Genomic DNA, 21,268 nt, shown 5'->3' with positions numbered 1-21,268 from the left:
AAAGTATGTGCCTGTCCCAAGTCAGGAGCCTGTAGTTCAGTAGTTGTCGTTGGTTCATGTCTGTTATGATATTTGTTATTCGTAAATTGTTTTGTTATAAATTAGTTTTCTCAGTTGAATTGTCACATATTTTTCATGTCGGGGCCTTTTATAGCCGACTGTACAGCATGGAATTTTTCTCATTGTTGAAGGCCGTACGCTTGCCTATAATTGTTTACATTCACTTCATTTTAACTGTGGTGGATAGTTGTCTAATTGGCAATCATACCACATGTCCTTATTTTTATAAAGTCTTGTAAAACATTACTCACCTGAAATTGTACAACAGGTTTAGAATATAAAGGAACATTTGGTTTAATACAAAGGGACGAGAAAGACTTTTGGTCACCGTATGTCCTCCAGTAATGGACAAAGGCCTACTCAGCATTTTTTAAAACGGTATAGGTAATTAAGAACCATAGGTACGAGACAATTAAAACTTTTCAATTAATTGCTAAATATGAAATATAGTTATTTCAAAGAGCCGAAACCCGAAAAACAAATATGATATACAGCAACAAACAACAACAATCGAATTACAGACTCCTGACCTGTGACATGCACATGCAGAATGTTTCGGGGTTGAATATGTTAGCGGACACCCCACCTTCCCCAACCTGGGGCAGTTGTAACTTGTTCTTCTCACAATCTTTATTCTTCAAACTAAAAACAACACGATATTCAAGTTGTGAGTTCCTTTGTTGCTGATTGTATATAAATAAGTTATAGTTGAAGACGATTTCTTTTCTTCAGAATATGAAACAGATGATTGCTCATAAATTAATCTAAGATACAAAGGTAAGGGACAAAACCACGAGATGCTGCAAAACATATACACAGTTCAATATCGCGAAAATAACAATATCTGCAAAACAAGGCAAGTCTAAAAAAAGAGTCGCTTTCGAAAGAGGACAATTACTTTGTATCCTATATCTATTATTTAAAGGGAAAGAACACAATATGGAACCGCATACTATGTAACACTGCATGTATATTATAGCTAGGTAAAAAGTAAAATAACAAAAAATACCGAAGTATAAGGAAAATTCAAATCGGAAAGTCCCTTATCAAATGGCAAAATCAGAAGGTCAAACACATCTAACGAATGGAAAACAACGGTCATATTCCTGACTTGGTACAGGCATTTCCTTTGGAGAAAATTATGTATTAAACCTGGTTTTAAAGTTAGCTTAATCTCTCACTTGTATGACAGTCGCATAAAATTCCATTATATTGACAACAATAAGTGAACAAAACAAACAGACATAGTAGATAAAAATGTCAAAAATAGGGATACAGCAGTCAACATTGTGTTTTAATCTTAATCACTATAAAAACAAACAAAGAAAAACAAAATGGAATATAGAAAAAGCACATAAGAAAAAATGAAAGACAAGAATACAAAAAATTACCACAGCACAACAACACATTGGCGGGATGCATAAGTACCGAGCCACGCCAAAAGGATATGACCAAAAATGGACTAAACAGTTAAGGTAAATAATTTACAGACTTTTTTTAAAGATAAATAAAAGAACACTTTAACACGTAATTAAGATGATAAACAACATCAGTACGTAGAATCTATACTTCAAGACCATCATGTATTATTTGTGAAGTTGATACGGAATAGTTATCAACAAGGTCTTGGTATCTTCCGATGAACTTTTTTAGAAAAAGAACGAGACGTTATTTGACAAAAACCCTAGACCTGGTTCATCAACTTTCTGCTCAGGTAAATGATCAATGAATACGAATCTATATATCATATGTATTGAGATTCATTGATCAAATATTAGTTACTTAATGTCGAGTGACAAACATTTCATGCATATTCATAACAATGAAATTATTGCAAAAAAAATAAAACATAAATTGTTTTTTTTACCTCCAACAAAAAATAAAACACGCGAAACAGGATAGGCCCTTTTCCACCCAGGTTCGGATCCTTTACACTGCTTTACTATTAGTATTATGATGCCGATTAATGTTAAGAGTGAAGCGCCAATCGCTAGACCTTGACATGTTCTCTGATACCCTACAATATAAAAAGAGTAACTATTAAAATGCATTTTATATGATAAAATCATAACCTTAACTAATTGAATATTGTTACGCAACATTTAAGTGTGAATAATTCTTTTGAACTTTAGGTCCTAATTTCTTACACATTATGTGCTATTTATATTCATTGTCTTTTATACTTCCTCCTTACCAGTCATGTGTATAACTAGTAACTAGTCCTTTATCTTCTGATACTAGTATCCGAATTTAAACTCAGATATGCAAGTGCTCATTAAAAGACATCTCTCACATAAGTGCTTCAAACGTCAAAAGCTTCCAGCTATAATTATATATTAATTACTTTGACATTGTTCGAAATGTTGAATCCAGTTTAATACAAAACAGAAAAGCAAATTAGCTCAAAACTAACAAAAACATCATATCGGGGGAACAAAAAAAAAGAGAAACACTTTGTTTTGAGAGCAGTTAGAGAATGACTTAAACAGGAGTTGATCAGATTCTCATTATTTTGTTTCCTTGATGTTGACAAACATTGTGTTTGCTTTTTTTGACCAACTCAATCACTCTTTTTATAAGATATAGCATTTTAATTATTGAACTCAAGAAACTACTAACGCAATGGGAAATCTAGTGTCAAACTATTACCTCCCATGTAAAACTTGATCTTCTCAATGTTTTTTCCCGTTTTAGCAAGGACACTATTAATTTCATTAAAATTACAAGTAATAGTTCTAGAAAATAGTAGCAATAAATATAAATTGAAATAAAAACAATATTTCCATATAATGAATCACTTCCATCCTAAAATAGCAAACGACGAGCCCAGCTGGCTATAGGAGCTTTGCATAAAAAAAAAAAATGAAATGTTGCTATATTTACGAATAAATTCCTGGAGTACCAGCTGCAACTTATTTTTCCACTAGTGTATACCTCTCTGACAATGCAAATTATCCCTACAAGTATGCAATTAGATCAGAGAAGTTCAGGGGTAAAATTCCAAAGGAATAAATCGATTGGCAGCAACAAAAATTAACACGTTTTGGAATTAAGTTACTTATCATATTCAAACAGACCTTATCCCGATGTAAACATTGGGTGTGAATAGATCGAAAAGACCGCAAATACAAAAATGTACATCAATCGAGACGACATTTTCTTAAAAATATATATATAAAAAAAAAAACAAAAAAAAAAACAGAGTACAAATCTTGTAACGGATAACCTTCTTTGTATAAATATTAATCTCTACTTTTTAAACATGAACAGACACAATTTTACAATTAATATGTTCACGAAAAGGCAATATTTATATGATACTAGAAAGTTCACTAGACAAGAGCAGACCGTTGTACTCGAATACTTGGATGTGAAAAACGGGTACTTTTTTTCGTAAAAAGCATCGTAACCGTGTTTGTATATTTTATTGTTTGCCACATCTGATAAATAGAATTGGTATATTTGGATAGAACAAACAGGGTTCAACAATTGGACAAGTACATACGATTGACTCTGTTTGTGAGGACACACATACAGATTTGAATAGCAAGCAATCATTGGAACTTCGCTTGGATCTGAAAGCTTTTTATGAGAAGGCTTGTGAAAATTTAGATGAACAACAAAGTGATCAGTTAAAAGTACTTATAAGCAGATATGAAGGTTTATTTGCCGAATCTGATAAGGATTTAGGCCACACTAATCTTGTGAAACATAGAATTAATACTGGGAATGTGCAACCAGTCAAAGAACCTCCTTGGCACGCTGCAGTACATTTACGACAAGAAGTGGATAAGAACATTGACGATATGCTAGAAAAAGGAGTCATCGAACCATCTAGTAGTCCTTGGGCATCAGGTGTTGTTTACGTGAAGAAAAAGGACGGATCTTATCGCTTCTGTGTTGATTACCGGAAATTGAACAACTTGACGGTAAAAGATGCTATCCTCTCCTTCGTATAGACGATTCCCTGGATTAACTTGCTGGCAGTGCCTGGTTCTTAACCTTGGACTTATGTTCAGGTTGCTGGCAAATGGAAATGCATCCTGATAATAGATACAAAACAGCTTTCGCTACAAGACGAGGCTTGTTTCAATTCAGAGTTATGCCGTTTGGTCTATGCTGTGCACCCAGAACATTTGAAAGATTGATGGAAACGGTTCTTGCTGGGTTGCAATGGGACATCTGTTTAGTTTACTTAGACGATGTTATCGTAGCTGGAAAAACATTTAGTGACATGCTCATTAATCTCGATCGAGTATTTGAAAGGCTAGGTTCGGCTGGTCTTAAGCTTAAAGCAAAGACATGTTCTTTGTGTGCAAAAGAGGTATTATTTTTGGGACATGTCATCTAAGAAAAGGGGATTGCCACGGATCCCTCAAAAATTGAAGTCGTGAAAAACTGGCCAACCCCAAACAATGTGACTGAAATACGTTCGTTTTTGGGACTATGCAGTTATTACAGGCGGTATATCAAAAACTTTGCAAGTATAGCCAGGTGCTTACATGTTCCTACAGAAAAGAGAAAAGCTTATATATGGAGTGTTAAGTGCAAGGAATCGTTTGAAATTTTGAAAAACCATCTGGTAAAAGCCCCGATTCTGGCACATCCGGAAGTCACAAAGGATTTCATGTTAGATAGAGACGCAAGTAATGAGTCCGTTCTATCACAACTTAATGAACAAGGGTCTGAAGTTGTGATAGGTTATGCTAGACGAGCATTAAGCAAGGCTGAAGGGCGTTACTGTGTAACGAGAAGAGAATTCCTAGCGGTTGTTAACTTTGTAAAACACTATAAACACTATCTTAACGGTAGGCGATTCGTAGTTAGGACAGACTATGGCTCATTGCAGTTTAAAAATCCAGAGGGTCAATTAGCTCGCTGGTTAGAAGTTCTTAGTGAGTTTGACATACAAATAGTACAATGAAGTACATACTTCCAGGTGTGCAACATCAAAATGCCGATGCACTAAGTCGAGTACCTTGCAAACAGTGTGGTTATTTCCCCAACTGGGACGAAAAACAGGAGGAAAAGGAAGTCAGTGTTTGCGTTTTAACGGACAACTCAGACGATTATAAGGATGATAAATCACATCTCAAAAAATTACAAAACAATGACAAAGATCTCCTTTACATAAAGAATTGTTTACGGAATCTATTTTAAACGTCCCATGTTTAGTGAAGTATCAGGTAAGGGTTTTGTTGTTCGAAGCGTGTAGTCTCAGTGGGAGAATATGCAAATAACAGACGAGATTCTGTACCGAAATTATGAGAGTGAAAACGAGAAAAATCGACGACAAGTGGTCTAACGTTTACAGAACGAAGAAAGGTTCTTCAGCGATGTCATGATGATAAAACATCAGGACATTTAGGCTCAAGGAAAACATTAGGAAAAATACGATATAGCTGTTGCTGGCCGGGATTGCAATCAGCTGTTAGATTGTACATCAGGGGGTGTGATTTTTGCTCTAGAAAGAAACGGCCCATTCCAACAAAAAGAGCACCGATTGGAAAAGTACAAAGCAGTTTTCCAATAGAGAGAATAGCGACAGACATACTTGGAGAATTACCCGAAACAAGTAATGGAAACAAATATATCCTCGTTGCGTCAGACTATTTCTCAAAATGGACAGATAGTTTTCCGATGCCAAATATGGAGGCTGAAACGGTCGTAAAACTGAAAGTAGGAGAAGTAATAACAAGGTTTAGAATACCAGCACACATTCATTCCGATCAGGGACGACAGTACGAAAGCAACTTGTTCTATGAAATGTGCAGAGCTTTAAACATAAAGAAAGCAAGAACAACGCCATATCACCCCTAATCCGACAGGATGGTGGAGAAATTCAATGAACACTTGCGAAAATGCTGAGTGCATATGTAAATGACAATCATGATGACTGGGACGAATATCTACCTTATGTCATGATGGCATATCGTAGTGCCAAACATGAGACAACAGGTTATACGCCGAACTACTTGATGTTTGATAGAAAAGTATCAACCTCACTTGATATTATGTACGAGAAGCCGCAGGCACAAAAAGAAGTACCAACCAATAAGTGGGCTTGGAAAATGAAAGAAAAGATGGAAAGTGCACATTCAATAGTCCGAAAAAATACCGAGACAGCAATGCGTCGACAAAAGAGATATCACGACTTAAAGCTGTCGTGGCAAACATTTGAAAAGGATGACGAAGTATATGTTTATTTTTCTGTGAGAAAAATGGACGATCACCAAAGTTTACTTCATTTTGAAGAGGTCCATTTAAGATAATAGATCGGTGTACAGAAGTTACATACAGAGTCAAGGCGTTGTAAACCTGTATGGATGAAAGATTACTGTGTTGAATAGGCGTTCAGGTGTATTTTACGTGTATATAAAAGTTTGTTTTTCATGATGTACATAAAATTGTATATATAATTGGCGTTGTTTATATAGTTTATTCTGAAAATTAATATTATGTTCTTATTTCTATATTTTCAGAAGGACATCATGCCAAATACCAAGAAAACACCGAGGAAGGTTGTCATTTTATTGTCCATTCTGTTCTCTTGAATTTGGAAATAAGGAAGATAGAAACCGCCATTTAATTGAGTGCACACATTCGAGGCTCTTCTGTGAGTTATGCTCTTATAACACAAACAAGAGAACAAATCTGAACAGGCACTTTAAGAAGGTCCATTGCAGTGATAAAGATGAATCTGAGGACACTGAAGCAGAAGTGGAGAGTGATATTGATGATAGGACAACCAAAAAGCAAAAGCCAATAACAAAACCAATCTCTGGGGATAAAGGTATAGACAGAAACAACAATAAGAAATCTGTATCTTCAGGTGAGCCGTCAGCTCAAAAAGGTAACACAAACAAGACAAACGTATTCATAGAACCTGAAGAGGGAGAAGTTTTAGAAGATACAGTAAAGTTTGACAACTCGAAGAGTCTGTTTACAGGTTATGACGACATCTCCGATGATGATGATGATGATGATGATGATGATGATGATGATGATGATGATGATGCAAGAAATAAATGAATGTGTGAATATAGGTAGAATTCTCAGGAAGAAAACGGACCCCTTACCTATAATTGCACCAAAGAAAAGGAAAACAACTACAGTACAGGCTCTCAAAACGAAACTGGTAAAGACAATGCCTGGTATAACCAGTATGATTACAGTGACCGTGGGATTGGATGCCTCACAGATGTCAGTGTAATTGTAATTTGTATAATATGAAGACTGCATATGTGAAGACAACTACATTATTGGAAAGATGGCAAGCAAGTGAAGGTTGTTGAAAAGAAGGTTCCTAAGTGAATAACGAACAATTTGTGGTTTCATGGACTAGTTAAATTTGACTTTGATTAATTGTATGATTGTGTGCTACTTTGTGTTTATTTTAATTCAGTCGAAAGAGATAACTGAAAATAAATCATATAATTCAGCCATGTTTTTGTGTTTTAATCATATAGTGTCCTTCGGATGGGGACGTTAAATCCGAGGTCCCACGTACAGGAAAATACCACAACCTGTGCATGTAAAAGACCCCTTCTGCAGAGTTCGTTAAGAGTAGGCCTTGTTGCCGCTGCAGAGGCTTAATTATTTCAAACCTATTTTTGCAATATATTTCCCAGTGGTAATCAAAATTCTGATATGCTTTCGCATCTGAAAATTAGGTCTGACCATTTATTGAAAATTGTGTGTAGTACTGGTTGTATCAATGGATAGTGAAGAATTTACATCATGCGGGATTTTTGAGGCGTGGGCAGTGTAACGAAAATTGGTCTAAGTTCACTAATTTTGCTGTAAAATAACAGTTGTCCTTTCTATTGATTGTGTTTCTATATGTATATAAGTTTCTCCATGGTTGGAACACCATCTGTTACTTAAAACACAGTTGGTATGTGCTTGATTTTGCCTTACCACCCCATTTAAGTATAATGGAATGATCCAGACGGTAGTACATAAACCAGCTCAAGACAGTGAAACGCTGTCAGTTTTATGTGGGCCACTGAAGGATATACTTCACGGATTATATTCAAACTGGTAAGTAAAGTAAATTTAGTGATTCCAAAGGATATGGATAGTGTTTGGGTTTATATGTGAATATTTGCAATAGTGATTGTGACATAAGGTGAAACTTATGTAAAACGTTATTGTACAGTGAAAGTACAAGGTGTATGCTTGCAGGTTTTGCAAGTGGTTATATTGTGGAAGGGTGTATTCTTCCTGGAAGTGTATAAGTGAAAGTGCACTGTGTTTAATCTTACCAGTTTGGAGAATATTCAGTTCGTTCGGATTCATAGTGATAATAAGTGTGTGAGTTGAGCTGTGTTCATATAAATTCCTTGTGCATTGAAGAATTTGTGCAAGTGTTATTGTGTCATTGTGTCATTGTGTTATTGTGGATAATTGAACATTCACAAGGTGATATTACAAATTGGTGGATATTGTTAATAGATGTTGTATATATGTGTTATTGTGTTCATAAGTTTTGTGTGATACTTACCTGATGCATGTTGCATAGTAATTTGTTGGTGACATTGTTTAATAAAGGGCCTGATGCATGTTGCATAGTGATCTATTAGTGACATAGTGAATAATTAGGCCTAATACATTTTGCATAGTGATTGCGTAGTGACATTGTGTATATTTGTGTTTATGCATTATAAATGAGGTACTTCACCTTGCATTTTGATTTATGTGCATTGTGTAGTGTATATAGTTTGCATTGTGAATTCATTTAAGGGTGTGTTTGATTTAAATAGGACAACTGGTTGTGGTACAATTTTTAGTTAAGCACTTGAAATCCCGATTTATTCTGGTACGGATCCATTGATCGCCCGTTACACGTTACAGTTCTTGTCTGACTAGAACTTATCATCAAGATAGTAAATTTGTAAAAGATTCCGTGAAACAAAAATCTAACAAGTGTTATTTGAGGTATGTCTAATGAGTTACGAGTTTCTTTTGTAGCACATATTAACAACTTTTCGTCTAATCAAATTGCCTGAATTTGCCTTCTAAGTTTCATAGCACATACTTTTCCCGTGTACTAAGTAAATATGCATGAATGACCACGATAGCCAGATTATATTGTATTTTAATTAAGGAATTGTTTGTAGAACAATAACAGCCGTGTGGAAGGAATTCAATGTCTCACATTTCATCTTTTGTGGGAATATTTAAAGATATGGTTCCGATTTCATTTTTTTTCCGGTGAATTACAAGGCCACACAAATTGTTAAAACTATGCTCAATTATTAGTTATGAAAATATAAATTTTAATCTAAATGTATAAAAAAGGGGAAATGAAATACCTTATTACAATACAATGTAATCTTATAATTGTGGTCATCCATTCAGTATGTACTATGAAGCTAAGGAATGAAAGTTTTATTGCATGAGTTGTCATTAATATATGGAAATAAAATACAATAACGAAAAAGGCCAAATTCCTTGCTAAAACATAATAAGGAATTTGAATCATGGATCACATTAACCGTATGTATCTATAGTTTGATAAATATACATAATTGAAGAAAAGAAAGATTTATATCGGCTTAAGTTTTAATACATATTTAATAAATAAACAAAAGGCACGTGTACTACATCCGTACTTAATCTTCTTGGTGTCTATACATGTATGCATTTATGGAAAAACATCACACGACCGACAACACAATGACCAGATACTATATTTATCGTCAATTTACAACTCAAGAGACATGACTTTGCCATTATTGTGGACAATTTTGATTCACACTCTTTGGAACGTGTATAACGAGTTCATCATCAGGGGAGTCACGTTTTTCTGTAATAGGAGCTACATTCGTATTACCACAAGATTGTTCGTTCTCCTGATTTTTTCAACCTTTCACTTCAGGTAAAGGTGGCTGTAAATATTTGCTTATTCTATCATTCATTTCTACACTCTGTCTTTTGTAAGTTTCAACAGCATTACTTCTATGGCCACTTCTTGACGTTACCGCGGCATTGTCAAAACCCTTGTCGTATAAAGTTGTCACACAAGTTACCTTACCAGAGTGGTTTGAGATATTACGGTCAGTGTGGTCTATACCTGCTAATCAAACATCACTTTTATATATATGGAAAGTTTGTTTACACCAACCACTTGTGCAGAGAACTTGGGTTTTCCAATGGTTTTTAATCCTAGCTTTCCAACAGGTCTACGGTAGAATGGACCTGCTTTCGGGATAAGAGATAGATAGGTTAAAAACAAACTTACACTATCCCGAGGATTATTTTTGTCTTCCCACTGTATTACTTTTTTGGTTCTATCTTTCTATGAAAAAACCCTTCCAGAATATTTTTACTGAAACGGCTATAGAATGTAAGGCATTTTTTCTTTTGAACTGAATCCGTTACTACTTCAAATTGTGTAGCATCAAGGTCTCGATGTTCATCCATGCCACGAAAACCAAACAGTTTACAGTTGTAATAAAATACGCAATAGCTTAATAATCTATAGTAGAATCTAAGCTTATAGCTTAAGAATCCTCTGTAGAATTTAAGATTATTTCTCCTTTACACCATAAAGTGTCTTCATCCTGATGTTAAACGGCATCTGCTCTTTTTTGTGAATACCTTTATAAAACAAAATTTCTTTACAGGGATTTAGGTACGTAAATGAAACAGCAAATACACAACAAAATCAAAATAGTCACCTGCGGGGTAACATACTTTTTACAATAATAGACATGCATACACATAATATTCTTTAAAGGCAAAAAAAGATTCATGGGTAATTTTAGTTTTTGTAAAACAATTACACTATCTTTATTTTAGGAAGATTTTTTTTCACTGTCAACGTTAAATAAAATGTATTGCTTAATCATTATGAATAGTACTTTTTTTTATTATGTATGCAAAGTGTAAAATTGCACTTTTGAATAACACGCGCGAATTAGAAATTTCATAGTCAGATAAACATAATCTGTCTATGAGACATAAACCCAATGACTCAAAAAGGTCAACATCCGTATTGATACATATACAATGCAGTATACAACGCTTTTACCGCATTACCTGCATTTTAGTAGAAAAATGAGGCATCGGTAAGAAAACCAAAAAGCGGTTTGAAGTTAAGCAATGTATAGTATTTGTGATCCAAATTAATTAAGTTTGAGCGACGGTTTTCTATGCCAAATTTCACAAAAACATGTAAGATACTCAGTTGTGTATCAAAATGAGAAACACATCACTGAGTTGCATTTTTATTTGACAGAAACATTTAAAATTGTTAAATTGATATTCTAAGGTTTCTAAGGTTTATGATATAGATTGTCTAATTTCCAGGTACCAGTAGGATTTGACAATTTTTTTTTACATGTTTACCATGTAAGTGAATTAAATACAGGGGGAAATAACACCTCCTCTTTTACAGTTATAATTATCATTGTTGTTGTCTGGCATTTTTTAATGAACAATATGTTGACAAACATGAAATTTCACCAAAGAATATAGTATAGATTAGATGTTTAGCCGTAATTTAATATTTCAGTGAATATGGTACATATAGCATTGTTATAGTTATATCGCAGGCTTAAGTTAGTATTAGGTGAAACAGGTGTGGCATGAAATATTGATTGATTGACTGTGAATTGTTTATTTTCCAGTGGCAAATAGTTCACGCCTATTTTAGACGATGGTATAATAAGAAAACGCCGTAATGACGAATAATTTAGCAAATCTAAAGCGACACAAAACAAAGGATTGATTTAAGTTTTAAATGAAAATGTTTAAAAAAACAATTTGGAAATATGTAGTTCCATCCACTATTCAAACTAGAATACTGGTTCCTTGCCTATCTGATGTAATTTCCTAAAATATAACGAATTACACATTTTATGATATAGATAAACATACTTAGACCAGCAGCTGTTACTTCTTTCATTGTGGTGTCAAGAGACTTCTGGAATGTTGGGAAATCCACGGAGTTTTTCCGTAGAAAATTAATTTCAGATCTTTTCTCGTAAATGTCTTTGAATTCCTGCGGAAATGTTCAATAGGGTGTTAGGTGGGTAAGATGACCCATCTTTTCGTCGGGTTTCCATGATAAATCTGGATAACCAGTAGTCCAACTCTTTTATGCTGGCTGTATCTGGGTCAACAGGCACACAAGTTAACTCCTCAAACCCAGTCATTGGGTTGCAATTTCTGTTTTCCACACATTTATGGACCAGCTTGTTGATTGTTTTGTTTTTGTTGGAGTTCTGTCACTAATTCTTTGTTCTAATTCCTCTGATAGAACTGGTTCTGCAAATCGACTTGAAGAAGTAGCATTACGGTTTGAAAATACCAATTTTTGTGTTTGGATTGCCTATAAATCACTTAATTCCCAATCTGTATCTGTACTATTTAACAACTTAAAACTGGCAAATCGAAGTTTTTCATCATTATTCAAATTGAAATGACATGGAGCTACGATTATACTGAGTAGATTTTTACAAAAGCAAAACAAATCTCTTAAATTTACTAAAATCTTGTCACACTTACCTTGTTAGCTGATTACTTTTTACTGACCATACGATCAACTGACCATCAATTACACCAATTGTACAATCCCTCGAGTTGTGAATATGTGCTAAATTGGATAGTTTATGGAAGGTATATACTATGAAATTAAGAGCTCGAGGCACGGCCCCTCGCTCTAAATTTCATAGTATATTCCTTTCCATAGACTAACCTAGACTTAGACTCAAATTTTCCCATTCCTACTATGTCATTCAGACTCTCTCTAGACTTATAAAATGAAATTACTCCAAGAAAAATTTATTTTTAGCAATAGACATTCCCATAAAATTTGACCAATCTGAGACCGGAATATATAAAGAGAGTGGAAAGATACCTATTACTGCGAGTCTTATATTTCCAATCGAATGATGGTAGACGAAATAATTACGATTGGCATACTTTGGTAGGCCTGCTACGAATGATTCCGACAACAAAGGTAGGCGTATTGTGCACCGCTGTGTAGATAAATCGATTTAGATATATGAAATAACAAGTTTAAGTGGGTTTGACAACTGAGAAATCAAAATATTACCGAATTTCGCGACCGAATGACAATTTTTCAACAATGCGAGTTAAGTACTTTATGTTATATTAAGGTATATAGGAAATTTTTTTCTGAGACAAGTGCCTGTGGTTACAAACTAGAAAAATGTTAGTTTTTTAAGCCTAATAATGCCTTCTTTCTTATTCACATTTTTGTTGTTGAAAAACCCGGACATTTTAATTGTTGCTCCTGAAAAATCACGGACAATGCAAAACACTGAATCGTTTGCGAAATACAAGGTACTTGTGCGTCGTTTGTGATCAAAACATGTTAAGTATTCAAAATAAGAAGAACAGTTATGAATAAAACTATCATATGCGCGAAATAGCATTAGATTAATCTGATCGCATGTAATATCACTCGAAAAAACACGATCTCCTCAGGACACTATACTGTACCTACCGTGTTGTTTTTTTTTATTAAAAACTTTAAATCCGTATCGTCATAAGAATTGTTTTACAATTGATTTACTCGACTTTTTTCTTATCCACGTGCACTTTTCTATTGTTTTTGCGTCATCGGTTTTGTCACTGTAACGGTGGTATTTTTTTTTTTAATTTTAGTATGGCAAAGCATCATTAATATGTTCCATTCAGGCTAAAGATCCGAATCTTACTTTACCAACACGATCGGGTTTCGCATAAATCTTTTTTCTCGAACTACACAAAATTTAAACTGGAAGTAAAGCCCACCTTTAAATTTAATAGAAATTAATAATTATATCTGATTGAACCGAACGATTTTTTATTTTCTTCTTTAAAAAAATCCACCTCTGTTAAAGGAGTAGTTTTGCCTGTTGTTAACAATTGTGTATTTTGGCTTATAGTGTGCTGGTCAGGTAAAGAAATATTTTGACATTGTGATTTTATCGTTGATCTAGTGGCCTTTACAAGCGTCTATGGTACCTTCATTGAATATGTGAGCACCCCGCTTACAATACTATGGAGTAGACCATTTGATTTTCTTGGAAGAAGATTTCCGAAATGGACATGATAACCTAAAAATAACTTTCAAAAGTAATCTTGCCCAAGACAAGATTGAAGGGAATTTCCTGCACCACAAAATGCAGGAAATGTTTGTGTACAAATAAAGGCAACAGTAGTATACCGCTGTTCGAAATTCATAAATCGATTGAGAAAAAAAAAACAAATCCGGGTTACAAACTAAAACTGAGGGAAACACATAAAATATAAGAGGAGAACTACGACAGAACAGAAACACAACATTTAAATGTAACACACACAGAAATGAACTATAATATAACAATGGCCATTTTCCTGACTTGATACAAAAGTGACAAAAGTGTAAATGAATTTTTCATGTGAAATAATACGAGGGTTGAACATCAGGTGAAACTTAATAATGCTCCCTCGTCCCAACAAAAATCAAACGGTTTTCCCTTATGATAAATGCAACAAACGAGCCGTTAACATACGATTAGACAGTGAAGGAGTTCACAAGTTTCACTTATGTATAAATATTTTCTTCACTAAAGTAGTGGGGAAACCAAAATCTGTTTTTGAGAAGTAACTTATAACAGCTACTTAAAAAAGATATCGCGGAAGGTTGAAGTTGCCAGTAAAAAATCATCATTGTTATATTCATAAAAAGTTGAGCAATACATTGCATAGACTTTTAGCATGTTTTTTGATATGACTAATTAATAGTATTCAAGTTTCTGGACATTTTCTTACACTAAACAATTTGCAAAATATAGCCGAACAAAATAAAAAACAAATTATGAAAATGAATGATTGAAAGAGTGAATGAATGCATAACGTAGAATTTTTAAAATTGATTGAAAGGCTGAATATGAAAATAAGAAGATGGGGTATAATTGCCAATGAGATAGATCTCCACTAGAGACCAAATGACATAGAAGTTAAAAACTATAATAGGTCACCGTACGGCCTTCAACAATGAGAAAAACTCATACCGCATAGTCCGAAATAAAAGGCCCCTAAATGACAAATGTAAAACACTTTAAACGCGGAAACAAACAGCTAGGTTTATGTACAAAAAAGAGAACGAAAATTAATGTTTATATGAATGTATGAAAGGATAAATACTCACACGGCATATCATCTTCCCATGGAGAAGTTATGTCTGAACACTTTACGTTTCCTGATATTTTGTAACAAACTTGCCATAATCCACCATAAATACTATTATCACCAATCGACTTGCCATACCAGTATGGTAAATAAGATGCTACTCCATGGCCAACAAATGCAACTAAAGAGATCAAAAACCCAACAACTACAAGTCCTTTATGTTTCCTTCGCTCCATTTTGATATACCAGTAACAATTTTATCAAAATACAGATCCTGCCTCTGCGCTTTGCCTACGTGATCTGAAAACACTCCTTTCTGCTTTCAGTTCTTGTAATTAGAACATAACCCAATGGAATTTCCTCTTTTATATTTTTAAAGTGTGTATTATTACAACAAAAGCAGAGGATCCCGATGGGTATTTAAACCATAAAGAACAGTCGTGTGTTGTCATATTCTTGTAAACAAAGCGTGGTTATAAGACCTGTGTTTTATTCAGAATGTTCCAAAAAACAATTCAGTCAATTTTCAATTTAAAAAAAAGACAAACAACAACAACATATTTGTCTTATACTTAAACTTTTGAGAAGAGGATTTAATTGTTTTAAACTTTGCTATCATAAACGTTACACCCCAGTTCTATTGTTATACTTCATAGTTTCTATTTGTGAAACAAGTGTAAATTAAATAGATCTATTGTTACGAATAACAATGGATTTTGACCACAGGGTGTTTCTGGAAACCCTTGCTTCTACTTTCCGAAAACACAGTCAATTCTTGAAGAACATGCATGTAAAGAACTTTTATTTGAATTATACATTAAAAACATATAGTTTTCATTTGTACTAAGTCTTAATCATAGATTAAATATTAATGTTTGGATTGTTGAAGACTAATGATGGCACCCAGGGGTGGATCCAGCCATTTTTAAAGGAGGGGGGGGGGGGGTCCAGCCATATGTCCCCATCCAAAAGCATTTATCTTTAAAAAAAGAGGATTCCAACCCTCGGACCCCACCCCTCTTTGGATTGCCCCAAAAAAGGGGGGTTCCGACATATGCAATCTGTACTTTTGTATGTTAAGCGTGTCCGGTCGTCGGGTTTCTAACCCAGACACACCTATCCCTCAGTATGTTCGAATATTAATGTTTTTCTAATGTTGAGAAGAAGGGGTGGGCTTTTTTTTTATAAGACCGTAACATGTAAAATACATTTATGATTACCTTCGTTTAACTGATACATGTAAGTACTTTGGGTTATTAATATTGCGTTATCTTCAGTCTCTTCTGCCAAATCCAATGCCTGACTCAAAATGTCGTCCGTCTTATACCTGTCCATATTGACAACTGCATACAAGGAGCATGGTGTATTTTCTTGTAATAAGAATGCATGATACGGCCAACCTTGACCTGCTGATCCATATTAGCACATGGATTTAAGTCTAGGTTAGTCTATAAAAAGGTATATACTATGAAATTTAGAGCGAGGGGCTTGCCCCGAGCTCTTAATTTCATAGTATATACCTTTTCATAGACTATCCAATTTAGCAAATATTTACAACTCGAGTAATCTTTTAATTGGTCTATTGATAGTTTATTTTGGCTGACTACTTGTATCACAGGTGTTTGTAAAACGGAGCTCATTAACGAAGTTTTGTAAATCTACTCACTAGTATCATTGTAAAATATGTGATTTCAAAAGGCCCTTGACTCCAGAATGAAAAGATGGTAGCTGCTGGTGCAAGTATGTATATTGATATAAAGTGGTGTTTCACTATACATGTTCTTCTTACATGGTAAGATGACCAAATAAATTGACCAAAAGCAGGCAATAATTAAATTGCAGTGGAAGCTTTACATGTTTTGAAAACATTTTTTAATTTCACTAAAATCTAAAGCTATAATAAATTTGAAACATATAGATAGTTTGTCCCCATAGATATAGTCTAGCAGATAGGCATTAAAAAGCAACTATCAATAGATCAGAGATTATAGGTTTTGTGTGGTTTTTTTTTTTTTTTTTATTATTTCAAAGTAAAAACTAAAAGATTTATCAGAATATGTTTATATATATAATTGGCACATTATCTTCAGACATAATCACAATTTTTTCAATTCATGACATGGTCCTGAACATGCATGAAATATTTGCCACTGGAAATTAAGCAACCGATAATCAATAAATCAATCAATTCATGACGAAATAGATCACCTTCCTTAAGAAAGTTTAAAAAATTATCACCAAGTTGCTTTAATTTCCCTTCACAAGGTTTCATAGTACACACTTTTTTGTGTACAAAGTAATTGCATGGATGATACATTATTACATTATCATAATTTTAAGATATCGTTGTACTCTAATCAAGGTATAAAGAACCATATGTATTACCCTTTATTTAAATGAAAGAAATAGCAATTATCAAAAACATTTTTTAGATCCAAAGATTTTAATAGCAGGATATTTAAAAATCAACGTGAAAACTAATTACAAACTATTTAATTTAATTTGGAACACAGCATTTTATTTCAAAACAGCCAGCGGCAATTTTTGATTTAAATATCTTCATTATGATACAATGAAATCTTACCCTTGTGGTCATTCATGTGTAGTTACTTAGTACACGGGAAAAGTATGTACTATGAAAATTAGAAGGCAAATATAAGCAATTTGATTGGACGAGAAGTTGTAAGTATGTGCTAACGGGAATATGCAAAACGACAACTTTGACATTTGTAAAATCTACTCACCTGTCAAAGTTTGAATGAAGATCGTCTAAGTAAGGTTACTAGTGGGGTTTCTTTCAAAAAAAAAAATTTCCCTTATTAATCATGGTTTGATATTGTCAATAAGAAATGTTATCCGTTCTTTTTCATTTAATATTCAATATAAACACATATAGGGTTTAGCATCGGGTGTAAGTTAGCTATACACTTCGGGATACAGCCGTCGGGGTTTCTTATCCAGACACACCTATATCAGTGTATAACTATTACATATACTAAATAAGATAATCACACGGAACAAAATAACACATAATTGTTCCACTTATCTTTGATTAAATCCCTCGTCTTAACCTTGTATCATTTGATTTTTGTGGGATTCGATGAATGTAATAATTAATTTAGTTATACTAAAACTAATTTAAAACTAAACAATGCTGGAGCAATTATTAAAATACTTTAAATGACCTTACTTTGTTCATCTGTTGTATTAAAGAACCTTCAAATATGGAAATCATATTTTTTTTGTCTCAATTTAAAGGTAGTTTTTGTCACACGGCGATTTTTTACGACAACTTAAATACACGCTATTTTGTTTGAAGTAATCTGTAACTTCAAATTTAATAAAAAAAAGTTGAACATGTTTTATAAAAATGAATGGCTAAGTTTTAATCTAAAAGAAGTGAACGTGACCTTTTGTTTTAATGAAAATCCTTAATATTATCAAAATCTTTATAAATGTACCGATATTGAATTATTGACTTCCCAGACACTAATTCGCCGATATTTTTCCGTATGCAGTGACCTAACTACGAGACCTCTCGTTATAACATCGGCCATCGCACAGCGCAAGTGCGAGGGGAACACAGTGATGAAAGAATGTAAACACACGTGCTCTTGAAGGTAAATAGAAATGACACATTCTTAAATAACAAATTTAGTACAACAATTCATTTCACAACTGTTAAGGAATAGTTAAATTCACATATGGTAAAACATGGAAAATATAAGAAAAAAAAATGTCATGGCTCTTTCAATAAACTTATCTGTCACGCTTTCCACGTGCTTTGTTTTTTTATTTATCAATGTCACGATCTCGTAAACTTCGGCAACAAAAATCAAAAGTTAATAAGCTTGCGATCAGCACCCACCACTGAACGGAATATAATTGTCGATAATACATTATAGATGTGTAATAGATATAAAAGACGTACATGCAAGACTTAGTTTAGTATATATGCATGCATTGGTTCAATAATTTCGATAACATTAAAATTTCGACAAACTCGTTTCATATGACTTTAACTGATCAATTCAAGTATTTAATTCAAATACACCTTTATGTGATATCACACTTGTACAGATAAATGGGGTCGAATTTTGAAATATTTACTCAAAATTTGATTTGATATTGCGTTTGTATCATTTGGGCAAACATTTATTTCTTTTTGTGTTTCTAAAATAACACAAGGAAAAGTTTATTTAAAAAAACATTTTGAATACCTTCTGTATGATCGAACCAAAGGGTATTTGTCAAGGGTTGTCATCAAATACGAACGTCCAGATTTTTTAAGGACATAAAGCTTTTTTTGTGTTTTTGTGTTTTGTTGTTGTTTGTTTTACTTTTTGAATTAAGTGACAATGTACCTTTAAACATTCCTTAATGTATGTGTATTCTTGTTATCAACTATCAAAGTTTATTTTTTTGTGTTAGGTATCTATAGTTGTATCGACATTCACTAAAAAAAATCATAGTTAACAGAATTAAAATTGATTAAGTACATTGTTGAAGAGCGTTGAGGACCCAACATTCCGAAGGGTTTTGCCAAATACAGCTAAGGTAATCTATTCCTGTGATTAAAAATCCTTAGTATTTCGAAAAATTCTAAGTTTTTTAAACAGTTGAATTTCAATTATGACCATATCAATGATAATGCATTTCAAGACACGCCTAAAAGGTATCACATCTAAAGTATACATCATTTCAACGGCTTTATATTAATTTTATCAACACAATTGATTGACTCATCCAGTCTCGCCCCTTTTAGAGCTCGACATAGGGATAGTGATCCGGCGGCGGCGGCGTTAGCTAACTTCTTAAAAGCTTTATATTTTAGAAGCTAGAAGACCTGGATGCTTCATACTTTGTATATAGATGCCTTAAGTTACGAAGTTTCCGTCTGTCATATGTCCATTGTCCTTGACCTCATTTTCATGGTTCAGTGACTACTTGAAAAAAAAGTCAACATTTTTTGTAATGTTAATTTCTTTCTTATTATGAGTAATACGATAACTATATTTAGTATGTGCGTACCTTGCAAAGTCCTCATGCCCGTCAGACAATTTTCATTTGACCTCGACCTCATTTCATGGATCAATGAACAAGGTTACGTTTTCGTGGTCAAGTCCATATATCAGATACTATAAGTAGTAGGTCTACTATATTTGGTATATGGAATGATTGTAAGGTGTACATGTCCAACTGGTAGGTGACATCTGACCTTGACCCCATTTTCATGGTTCAGTGGTCAAAGTTAAGTTTTTGAGTTTTGGTCTTTTTTTCTAATACAATATGCAATATGTCAACTATAAATGGTGTATGGAAATATTTTATGATGTACATGTCAGTCTCACAGGTTTTATTTGACCTTGACCTCATTTTCACGGTTCATTTCTCAGTGTTAAGTTTTTGTGTTTTGGTCTGTTTTTCTTCAACTTTAAGCAATATATCAACTATATTTGATGTATGGAAGGATTGCAAGGTGTATATGTCTGTCTGGCAGGTATCATCTAACCTTGACCTCATTTTCATGGTTCATTGGTCAATGTTAAGTTTTCATGGTTAAGTTTGTTTCTTGGATACTATAAGCAATAGGTCAACTATATTTAATGCCTAAATAAATTGTAAGGTGTACATGTCTGTCTGGCATGGTTCATCTGACCTTGACCTCATTTTCATGGTTCATTGGTCAATGTTCAAGCTTTCTTGTTTAAGACTGTTTCTTAGAAACAATAAGCAATAGGTCAACTATGTTTGGTTTATTGAATGATTGTAAGGTGTACATGTATTTCTGGTTTGTTTATCTGACCTTGACCTCATTTTCTTGGATCATGTTAAGTTTATGTGTTACTTGTAGTAAAGCTTTGTATTCAGGACTATCAACATAAAATCAATGGTTAGTAAAGAAGGCGAGACATTTCAGCGTGTGCACTCTTGTTGTTTAATGCCTTGGTTTGTCCCCAAAATCGATTGATCAAATTTGAACATCGGTTAATTTATCTTGCTTTAATTTACAGAAGATTACATTCATTGCTGTGCGCTGATTTTATAATTAGTAGACTCTAATTGAAGAAGGAAA

The 21,268-nt window shown here is 33.5% G+C and overlaps 1 protein-coding gene across 2 annotated transcripts in view; it reads right to left on the bottom strand.

The window, feature by feature from the left end:
• The window catches only part of LOC127729997 (uncharacterized), a 55,760-nt gene that overhangs the window by 2,161 nt on the left and 32,331 nt on the right, over positions 1–21,268 (bottom strand). The window contains exons 1-2 of one of the 2 annotated variants that reach the window (XM_052238000.1): positions 15,212–15,555; positions 1,928–2,077 (exon numbers count right to left, since the gene is read on the bottom strand). In XM_052238000.1, coding sequence (XP_052093960.1) covers positions 1,928–2,077; positions 15,212–15,428 — 367 coding nt within the window. In that variant the 5' untranslated portion in view covers positions 15,429–15,555. Of the gene's footprint in view, positions 1–1,927; positions 2,078–15,211; positions 15,556–21,268 lie in introns of those variants that run through there. The other variant, XM_052238001.1, reaches the window with a different exon arrangement.

Source organism: Mytilus californianus, unplaced genomic scaffold (genome assembly GCF_021869535.1).
Source record: "Mytilus californianus isolate M0D057914Y unplaced genomic scaffold, xbMytCali1.0.p SCAF_2, whole genome shotgun sequence".
In the NCBI taxonomy this organism is placed as follows: domain Eukaryota; kingdom Metazoa; phylum Mollusca; class Bivalvia; order Mytilida; family Mytilidae; genus Mytilus; species Mytilus californianus.
The sequence above is the reverse complement of the archived record's forward strand: the minus strand, read 5'-3'. Positions and strand labels throughout refer to the sequence as shown.